The following is a 10,934-nucleotide window of genomic DNA, read 5'->3' on the forward strand; positions in this document are numbered from 1 at the left end:
GTATAACACGTTGCCCCTGGATGAAGCAAAGGGGTGGAGCTTTTGCCTCCCAATATCCTTGCACCTAGCAGGTTGCAAACTTAAATCCTACAGTGATCAGACAGGCAATGTCAATAAGTCAAGTGGGTGGGGATGACAGTAAGGAGTGGAGGGGACTGTGGCAAACTGAAATGCACAAGCTCCACCCATAAGGGGGCAGCTGCTGCTCATGACAGTGTGTTAGTGCCGTGCTGGAATGCAAGTTCGGTGTGGCCTGACCTTCCTATGTTTTCCAAAGAAGCTGGATTTTTGGTGTGATTGGGAGATTGGGATTGACATATATACACTAATACGTATAAAATGGATAACTAATAAGAACCTGCTGTATAAAAAAATAAATAAAATTCTAAAATTCAAAACAAAAAATTCTAAAGTTCAAAAAAAAAAGAAGCTGGATTTTTCTGTGTAAACTTGAAATCTTAAAATACTGCCAACTAATTAAAAGCACCAATAATCACACTATGCAGGTCAGAAAAAAACTGTCCAGGGCCAGATTCAGCTTAGGGGCCAACAGTTTGCAGCCTCTGTTCTAGAACTGCACGACCTCTTACAAGGGGGTGTGGGGTTCTGAAGGGGCACTGCTACCAGTAGTGTGGAGGGAAAGTGAAGGGCTCTCCTTGAGGCTCTGTGAGAGCGGGTAGGTTCTGGGAATCCGGGGGCTTCCAACCAGCCCTGAGGAAGGAAGACCTTCCTTGGTTTGGTCGAGGTCCTGCAGGGTGTCCACATGAGACAAGAGAGTGCCGGAAATGTTCTGATCCATGCCCCCTGCCCAGGTTATCTTCCTGACAGAGGTAACAGAGGCAGATAGGATTAGCATGTGGTCAGACTCTAAACCCTCCTGGTTCCCCGTCACGCCCTGTGGGTCCGTAAGCCAAGTGCGTGTATAACCTTCTAAACCCAGGAATACAGCCCACGTCAGCTGGGGCCAGCATCCCCCTTAGGTTTATTACCCACAGGGTAAGACAGTGTGTTTTATATCTGTGTGTGTGTTTAAGCATATTTTTCCTGTGCATATAAAATGTTTTAATAATACACTATTTTGAAACATGCCTGTTTTACTTAACTGTATGTTTTTGAACACTTTCCCACATTACCAGAGTCATTTTTAATGGCTAAAGGTTTTTTCCATCCTACAGCTGAATCAGAATTTACTTAGCCCATCCCTATTGTTGGATATCTAGGAATTTCCAATGTTTTCAGTGTAAGCAGTCACTCTGAATGAATATCTTTTAAACTAAATCTCTGCACACATCTTTAATTATTGCCCTAGGATACTAAGTTCCTGGAAGTGGGACAAAGGTGTGCACATTTTTAAGGCCTTTGATACATAATACTACACTGCCCTCCAGAAAAGGTGGGCCAATTTATGCTCTCACCCAATCCCACAGCTATTGCCAACACTAGGTAGTGATATTTTAAAATATATATATATATGTATATATATATGTATATGTGTGTATATATACATAAATATACACACATACACTTAAATATATAATTTTATATATGTAAATAAATTATATAAACACACACACACATATATATATACACATATGGTAAACAAACAGTGGTACCTCTCTAATATGTATTTCTTTAATCGTTGGTGAGATTGAACACATTTTCATATTTGTGTATTTTACATTTGCCTCTTCAAAGTGACCCCTTCCCTGTCATTTCGAGATTGTTTATTGAGCCCACATTTGGGCCTCAGCCTCTCCCCAGCCTGTCCTCTTTCTGGACTGGGGAGCCCTGGTTTCTGGTTTGAACCCTCTCAGGCCTGGCCTCCAGGGCAGTCCCTGGGGCTCCCGGAGCTGCCCAGAACGCAGTAGGGCAAGGCCCAGTCTTCCCAGAGGCACCCCTGCTCCCTCCCCATCCCCTGCTCACCTCCCCCTGCTGCCAGGCCTGCTCCCCGGCTCCCCTCCCCACGGACACCTGGGTGCCCCGAGAGCTGGCAGGGCGCTGCCCTCTGGGTAAGTGTGGGTAAGCCCGGGGAGGGCAGAGGACAAGCCTGACCGCTGCCTTTTCTCTCAGCATCCCCGTGAAGGAAGTGCTCCCCGGCATCATTAAGCAGGGGGCTAATTGCTTAGAATCCCAGGGCCAGGACACGGCTGGTAACTTCCTGCTCAGCATGGGGACCTGCAGAGGGTCTGCCAAGAGCCCGCCGGCGGCTCAGGTAAGTGGCTTAGGGCCCCCGGGTCAGGACCGGGCACGGGTGGGGACCTCCCTCTGCCCGTTCTCATCTTCCCTCTGCCTACACCTTCCACAAACCCACTTTCCCAAGGACCCTGCAAGCTGTCCCCTCACACTCTGCTCCTTAGGTCTGCTCCCGCCATACTCGGTCGCCTTTGTAGCCTGTCACACAGTCGCCCTATGGGCACCACCTGCGTTCTCCTTGCAGAGGGAGAAATGCTGCCCAAACAGAGCCCAGTTCTCTCCTGGGATGCAGCTGTGGTCCGCCTGTATATACGGGGCATCCAGGACGCCTGTGTACACACGTGCGCAACATGAGTGTTCATGCACCATGTCGAACTAGAGCAGGTCATGGAGACCCCGGCGTGGACTGGCTCCCTGGCTGCCCTGCTCCCATGTCCTGTCTTTCTCCCCATCCCCTGAGCATCCCTTCGTACATCCTCTGGCCAGCTCCAGCTAAGCTCCCCCACCCCAATATTTTATTATGAAAAATTTCAAACATAGAAAAATTGAAAGAATTGTACAGTGATTACCCATACACTCATACCTAGTATTTGTAGAAAATTTTACCAAAATACACAGGGTATTTGCTTTATCATCTATCTACCCATCTATCCATCCATCCGTTGCTGTACTTTTTGGACTTGGCCTTTCTGCTCCCTGTCTTGCAGGCGTGGCTGTTCAGTGACCATCTCATCCAGCAGCAGGGGAAGTGCCTGGCTGCCGCTTCCACCTCCATCTCCCCCGGGTCCCTGGTCGTACTGCAGGCGTGCAACCCGAGAGAAGGCAGGCAGGTAAGCCTTCTCGCCCATGGGCACGGGATGGCGGCTGCCCCGGGGAACACAGTGTGGGTTTGACATACAGACTCAAATAAGCCTTGCAGAGTGAGGATTTGGGGGACCTAAGCCAGTATCCAGGTCAAGTCTACTGTTTTCCTCATGAGGAAGTACGGTAAATAGTTGTTAAATGTCCATCCTGCATCCTGTGGCTCCATGCGGGCAGGGACTATTTATCTTGTCAATACTGTATCCCTAGCCCCTGACAACCAGCACAGCCAAAATAAATGTGAGCTTTTACTGAGAACCTGTGCTAGGGGTTTTACATAGGTCATCTCATCTAATTCTCCCAGCAACCCAGCAATGTGGGCCCTAGTACTAACCCCATTTTAGAGGTGAGAAAACTGAGGCTCACTGAATTTAAGAAACATATCAGATCACATAGTTGGGAAGGGGTGGAACTGAGGTTCAAACCCAGGTCAGCATGACTCCTAAGCCCACAGTCTTGCCCCAGCACATAGTAGGTGCTCAGTAAGTATTTCTTGACTGCTGGCTGATTGGGGAAACTAAGATCCAGCCACAGTGTTTTCCAAGCTGGCACGCCGGCCTCATGTGAGCACTGCCTTTTCCATTTGTCAAACACTCTCACCTGCCCTATTTTCATTAATCCTGGGAGACAGGTCAGGCCTGCCTGTTGAGGAAGAAACGGACGCTCAGGGCACACAGCAGCCAGTGACAGTCAGCCCCACTCCACTCCTGGCTGGGAGGGCTGCCCCTCTGCCCAGGAATGGACACAAAGGCCAGAGTTCTGCTCCAGTCCTTCCTCTGCCCACACCTTCTTGGTAGCTCCCACTGTGCCTGACCCTGGCCAGCCTGCAGGGCAGTGCAAGGGGCAGAAGAGTGCCTGGCTTTTTGATTCAGCCACCGGCTTTTCCTCCCACCCCTTTTCTGTTGCCTGGGTCGGCTCTTTCTTTAGGGATGACTGGCAGTTTGCTATTTTATTCTGGAAAAGCAGCCGAATCCTTCCTCTCCCTTCAGCCTCCGTGTGTGTGTGTGTGTGTGTGTGTGTGTGTGTGTGTGTGTGTGTGAGTGAGGGAGAGAGAGAGATTTGTGTGCCAAGGCCTGCTCGCTGGGCCTGTGGGACACATCTGAAGCACTTCCTGGTTGGGACGCTGCAGCTTGTCCTGCCTGCCCCCTCTGCGCCTGCCCTCTGCCCCTTCCCTGCAGTTAGGTGGGTCCCCAGGCTCCCCTTTACCTGGAGTACCAGCCTCTCTGAGGGTCAGGCCTTGAGCCCACCCCCAACCCCATCCTTGCTGAGGCCAAAGTCAGGGAAGTAGCTCCCAGGGCAGCCACCACTCAAATACTTCTCTGGAGCTGAAGCATCCATTTTCCCCTTCACACTGACCCAGGGCTCCTAGGAATCTCCTTTGGCCCCATTCCTTCTGCCCCTGCAAATCCTGCAGGGGTCCCAACAGCTGAGCCCTCTCTTCCAGGAGGAAGGGTGAGCAGCTCTCCCACTGCCGGTGCCTTCTCAAATCTAGACCTCCCTTCCTGGTCCCCCTTTGGCCCCGTTTCTGAGGCCACCTGGGTATCAGTTATGGGAGAGATACCTGTGCGTAGAGCTGCTGGGAAGATGTCAGCAGGTCCTAGTTCCGTCACCCCCCCCCCACCTCTCTGGGCCTCAGTCTCCTCACTTATAAAATGAGGGGCTCCCTCCCTGTCTGCCTTATAAAGAATCTGCAAGAACCGAGACTGTGGCGATGGGAGCGCGCTGTGAGGCGATATTGTTTCCTTGGCCAGGCCAAAACATAATGGCCAGGAGAGTCGTGGAGACCCCGAGACTGTGCCTGATGGCACCGGTAGGAAGTGAGAATCCCGTGATTTGCAGAGCACTTCCTCATGACTGGGTGATTCATTCATTCACCCATGCATTCATTCTTCATAAAACAAAACTGCATTCACTGCCTACCTTGTGTCAAGGAAGGTGCAGATCACATTGGCCATAAGGATGAAAGAAGGGTGTGGCCCAGCAATGCCCAGCTGGGGAGTGTGTGGCCAACCCTTCCCAGGAGGTCAGAGACTGGAAGAGCACAAGGCAGTAGGATGCTGTGAGCTCCAGAGGGACCAAAGGCCCTATCCTGCCCACTGCCCGGGACCTTTAAACCAGGAAACCCTCTCTGCTGGGACCACATGGGCCAGAGAGACTGGTTCTCAGCCCCGCATTCCTAAGGGGAATCTGGGCTCTGCAGCACGCCCCCTCGCTGCCTTCCACCCTGTTTGCACCTCCCAGTTGGTTCCCTTCTCTGGCCACCCCACGTTCCCCTGCCGCCCCAGCCCTGGCCCTGCAGCTGGTGCCGCTCATCTCCCTTCTCCCAGTTGCTCCAGTGAGAACAGGGCCCCTCCCCCTCAGAGCCCTGCGGCTCCAGCATTCCCCACTTCTTCGGAGGACAGAGGACGAGGTAGATATAGGAAGAGGGGCTATGGATGCAAGGGAGGGAAATAGGAGAGAAACCAAAAATAGACCTGTCTCCCTGTTTACTCTTCCCTGAGCCTCGAAACCTGGGTCTCAGCCTCTCATCCCTTCTCCAGACCACACTCCATCCTCCATCCAGCCACTTCCAAAATGGTCTACAGGAACAACTCTTGTCCCCCTTGTCAAGCTTGGGGCAGGGGAGGCACCAGGAGGTGAAGGCACTGCCTCAGGAGCCCCTTCATGACTCTGATAGGGGGACTCAAGTGCTCTCACCATCCCATCACTCTTCATCTCTGCAGGGATGGCGACCAGTTCCCATTAAAGGGTGTAGGTAACCAGCTGCACAGCTACAGGCAGAAGCTTAGAGCTGCAGGAAGAAGAAATCTTGTTTAAAGGAGTAAAAGATTCACCTAGTCCAGGACTCAAACTCAAGGGCCTACAGAGTGCAAGTGGGGAAGCCCTAGAGGAGAAAAGTCGGGCCCAGGTGGGACTATGGTGAACAGGAACTAGGCTGACAAGCAGAGAGCAGGTCTCCAGCCACAACCAACTGATGCCACCAAAGAAACCAGGCCCATGTCTAAAGGGAAGTTGGAAATGCAGGTTTTTATGCAACGACTAAGCCAAATTTTAAATAAGCACGTGCAGGCCAGACAACATACATCTCTGGGCTAGACTCAGCCCATGGGCCTCTGACCTAGACAGTGACTTCTTCATGCCAGCCTACAGAAGCCAGAGTGTTCAGGAGGAACAGGCTTCAGGCTTGCACGTGGGGTGGGGGGCACCTCTTCTGTAAGGGACACACAGACCATTTAAATGGGGGTGTGTCCTAGGGCCACTTACATACACGTGTAATAAAGGGATGAACATTATGATTATTATTAATCATTGTTTTCTCTTTCCCCTCCTTTCCTGCCTCTCCCCACAGAGATGGAGGAGAAAAGCCTCTTTCATCCAGCATTCGGTCAGCGGCCTCTGCCTGGAGGCCAAGACCACCCAGCTGGTGACCAGCAAGTGCCAGGCCGACGTCCCAGCCCAGCAGTGGCAGATGTTGCCGCACACATGACCGTAGCCTGGGGCCTCCTGTACCTTTTGCATGAGACTTTGGGACCGGAAGGGGGTTAGGGTGGGGGAGTGTAAAGCGGGCCGTTTCCATCTCCTCACATTTCTGCCGGAATCATCAGCAAACACCACTGCCACGACACACGATTCTCCAAAGCTTGTATGGGGAGGACGCAGGGGTGATGCCCTGCTGCCCTGGCCGCCACCCCGGCCTTGCCTGGGGAGAGGAGCAGGTCAGGATGCTGGACTGCTACTGGGCAGAGAGTGGGCAGGAGCCCTGGCCCTTTGTTACCTCCCTCCACCCACCCCCCCCCGAGGTCTGGACAGTGGTTGGGGGCCTCCCCTTGTTGGCTGGGGAGAACAAGGGCAGCAGCCCACACGGGTCCCGCTGGGCCAGGGGTCTGCCTGTGGGATCGGGCACGAGAGGAGAATGTGGGCAGTGTGGACGGGGGGCAGGCTGAAGGCGGAGGAAGGGGCAGCCTGCGGGGCAGGTGGAGAACAGCAAGAGGTGAGCAGCTCAGTGGCCTGTCCCAGGCAGGTTGCTGGGTTGGGGGCGGGAGGGAGGGGATCCAGGGCAAAGGATGGGTGATCTGCAGAAAGATGAGGACGGAAGAGCAGCAAAGCACTGAAAAGAGTGGGTCTCTCCCCAGGGACCTAATTCCTCCCACACGTACCAGCCCCAGGGCCGGTGCCTCCGGTCCTGCGCTCTGGTTCCCACGGCTCAGCACGGGGCTGAAGGGGGATCTCCAGGGGCAGCCTCAGGACACAGTTTATTAAACAGATCCCACTTCTGTGTGGACACGTGTCAGGACAAGACCTCTCCCTTGGACCTTAAAGACCAGCGGGTGCCCTGGACCCCTGCCCGGTCGCACCGCGTGGACCCCATAAGGACAGACACCACCGAACAGCCCCATCCTCCCTCCTCGTTTTTGACTCCTGCCTTCTCAAGAGCCCTTGCCTCTGTAAACACAGCGTTACAGGGTCGTGGGCAGGGTGGTAAGAACGGGACCTCCATTCTGGAGCATCCCTAGGTCATGGGGGCTAAGCCATCCAGGCTGGTACTTGTCCTCACCCCTCCCCACTGCAGGAGGGAGGCCCTTGGGGCTCGGCTGCTGCAGTGGCCTGGAGGCTGGCTGGAGGCCCCAGTTTGTGCAGAGCTCCCAGTTCCTTCTCACAACTGCTGGGAGTCTCTTCCCTCCCCCAGGGCCTGGTCTTGGAACCGCTTCTGCTGTTTCCCACGTTCCTCTTCCCCCCGCCCCACTGGCTCAGGCAGTGTGATCTTAGGGAAAAGACTGGTGGTACCGGGAACCCTGGTGGGTCTCCCACCCAAAGCAAATCAGCCTGGAACCCCTAGGGAGTTCATGGATTCCAGAAGGCCTAGGAATGTCCTGAAATGGTCCCCCAAATATTGCATTGTGTGCATATATGCATTTTCCTGGGGAGAGGGTCCATGGATTTCCCCAGCTTCTTACAGAGGTCCCTGATCACCAAAAGGTCTGAACTTCTGCTCTGGATTGGAGCTACCAGTCACTGGAGCTGCCATGCCCCTCCCCCTCCCTGCTGTGCCTCAACTGCTGTGGTCCTGCTCCCTCCATGCAGCCCTTGGGGCCGTGGTCCCCACACCCACCCTGGAGGGCTCTCAGTGGTTTCCTCTCACCTCCTGGCTCTCGCTGGCGTGCTCTCAGCAGTGCTCCTGTGCCCTAGCCTGAACCCCTGCGCTCCCCAGCATGGAGCCCTTGGCCCCCAGGGCAACACTTCTCCCATCCTCTGTGTGATGCTTCATCCACCACCATCTCCCTTGTGCGTGTCCACCCCAGCGGGTAGCGTGGACCTTTGGGGACAGGGAACATGGGCATCTCTCAATGAATGTAAGAGGACTGCTGCTCAGAGAGCCTTTGAGACGGCCCCCTCCTTCCCTGTGATCAAACCAGGCTCAGCACTTGTCAGCTGTCCTTTGGGACTCAGCCCTATTCTGTTTTGCTTTTCCTCTTCCTGACCAAAGCATGTGCCACTCGCTGTCCCTGAGGACCTCGTCTTTACGAAAAACTCCTGGAATAAAGCCACTTCTCACATGCACACGTGCACCAGCGCCTTCCTTTCTGACTCCAGAGCCAAGGCCTTCAGTGCCACCCTCCCTCTATTCTGGAAAAGTGAAACTGAGCACACTCAGCTCTCACCCCTCCTGCACCTGGTACCTTGCTCCCTGGCCCACGTGCCCCCCATACGACCCCAGGCACTCCTGGACGACAGGCTGGCTGCTCTGGGGGGGCAGCCATCAGGTGGGGCAGGCTGGGACCAGAGCCCAGGCTCCCAGGCACCAGCCTGCTCCCTCTGAACTGCCCTTCCTTTCCTCTGCCACACAAGACGGCAGTGGTAAAAACACAGGTGGGACGATTTTCCTAGGTAGAAATAGCGAAGTAATTCCAGAAAGAGTCCTACCAGCCTAGCCTTGTTTGATGGGGTAGCGGATGCTCTAATGTTTCCATGGAAACCAATGGAAAGCTTCCACCATTTCTGTGATCAGAAGCTGAACCTACCCAGGTAAAAATAAGCACTGCCTCGGTGCGCACGTGAACTGTAGTGGGCAGGCCAGCGTGCCACTAAGCCTCCCTGAACACAGCCGTTCCCACCCCCGCACCCGCCTGGCCTCAGGACTGCTCATACGGGATTCTCCAGAACTGACCCCCAGGCCTGAGGGGCCCGGAGCAAAGCCCTGGCTGGTGACAGTTCCAAGCACACAACGTGGCTGCAAAGTCTGTCTGTCCGTCCGTCCTCTCAAGGAGCACAGCGCACTGCCTGCCGCCTTCTCGGGCCTCCTTCCCAGTCAGGCTGAGCCAGCTTTCCACTTGGCATCTATTTTCACTCCCAGCCTGAAGGGCTCTGGTGCTGGCTTCTCCTGAGTCGTGCTCTCTCTTGCCCTCCTCCAAGCCTACCTCTCCAGAGGCCCATTCTCTCTCTCTCCCCCAGTTTTTTTCCTGGGAACGAAGACTCTTTGCCCTTAGCCAGCCCCTGGAGGAATCAGCAAAAGCCCTGGGGCTGGCAATTAACCATGGCCTTGGGCCTTACGTAACCCTAATGCAGCAGAAGAGAGTCTTCCAGAGCACACGAGAAGGGGAGGGCGGAAGGGGTGTCTGAATGGGGCCAACCTCCCATGTGTCCAGCAGGGAGGGGGCCCCCCTGTCCCTGGGCACTGTGACTTGCCTTCACAAAGGCTCTTCCCAGCCCCTCGGTATGGGTCTCCCCACTCACAGTTGGGAGAACATAACCCAGGCAACATCTCTGTCCCCCCCGGGGGTCTGGCACCCCCAGGCCTGGGGAAGATGTCTTCCAGCGCTGAAGGGGTGTGGTCCTCTCCCACCATGGGACAGGAAAGGAAACCTGGAGAGGAAGGGCTGGAGTTCACAATGTCCACAACTTCATTCCCGACAATGTTCTCAATGTCTGTGGTATTTCTGTGTGTCCCCCTTGATAGTCTGAGTCAGTTTCCTCCAGAACGAGGGAGGGGGACCAGGGCAGCTTCTTTCATCTTAAAAGTCTTTGCTGCCAGGCCCTTAGCAAAGACCTTGAGATGGAGCAGGGTGGGCCGCTCTCTCCTGACCTGGCAGCCAGGCTGTGGGCAGCCAAGCTGGATTGAGGCTTCAGAGCCATCTGAGGACAGCCCTCTGCTGTGGAACTCCGCCCCACAGAGTGTGGGGAAGGGTGTAGCAGGAGTGGGGATCCGGAGACCCCATCAGCCAGGTCCATCCCGCTCTGCCACTTACTAGCTGGAAAGTCATTTCATCTCTCAGCCTTGGTTTCCTCACCTGTGAAATGGGGGTACTCATAGCTCTCAAGGGTTTTTGTGAGGACTGGCTTAACTACTACTGCGAAGCACCCAGCCCTTTCTAAATGCTTAGTAAGTGTGTGTTATTGCTGTTATTAACAAGCATTTTCTGAGTGCCTGCTGCATGCCAGGCACTTTCCTAGGGGTGAGGACACAAATGTAAACAAGACAAATGTTCTAGAACTAATGTTCTAGCAGGGGAGATGGACAGATAAACAGGCAACCGTAATACCAGAAGAGAAAAGCTACAGGGAAGGCAGGAGCTATGGGAGCAACACGGAGGGGCCTCTCACTGTGGCCTGGGGGCCAGGGAGTCATGATGCTTCCAGGGCAGCTGGAAATGACATTCTGGGCAATGCCTGTCTCGGGCCGGGTAAAGGGCGGGTTGGATGAGGCCTGGTGAGGCCAGCTGGCCATACTAGCCCAGCTGGAGGCTCAGCGGACAACTGCCGAGTGGCCTTGACTTTCTACCCCAGTGCATTGCAGCATGGTGGTGATGTGGACCAGGCTGTAATCATAGAATAGTTATAGATAGAAAATATAGGAGCCATTTAAACCCAGACAGATGGGCTTT

At 54.4% G+C, this 10,934-nt stretch overlaps 1 protein-coding gene across 1 annotated transcript in view; it reads left to right on the forward strand.

Annotated features, from left to right (window-relative positions):
• GALNT16 (polypeptide N-acetylgalactosaminyltransferase 16) overlaps nucleotides 1-7,047 on the forward strand; it is a 102,340-nt gene extending 95,293 nt beyond the window's left edge. Inside the window, exons 13-15 of the mRNA XM_061182692.1 lie at nucleotides 2,071-2,212; nucleotides 2,901-3,023; nucleotides 6,404-7,047. Coding sequence (XP_061038675.1) covers nucleotides 2,071-2,212; nucleotides 2,901-3,023; nucleotides 6,404-6,541 — 403 coding nt within the window. The 3' untranslated portion in view covers nucleotides 6,542-7,047. The remainder of the gene's footprint in view (nucleotides 1-2,070; nucleotides 2,213-2,900; nucleotides 3,024-6,403) is intronic.
• The last annotated feature ends 3,887 nt before the right edge of the window (nucleotides 7,048-10,934 follow it).

This window comes from Eubalaena glacialis, chromosome 2, assembly GCF_028564815.1.
Source record: "Eubalaena glacialis isolate mEubGla1 chromosome 2, mEubGla1.1.hap2.+ XY, whole genome shotgun sequence".
Classification (NCBI taxonomy): Eukaryota; Metazoa; Chordata; class Mammalia; order Artiodactyla; family Balaenidae; genus Eubalaena; species Eubalaena glacialis.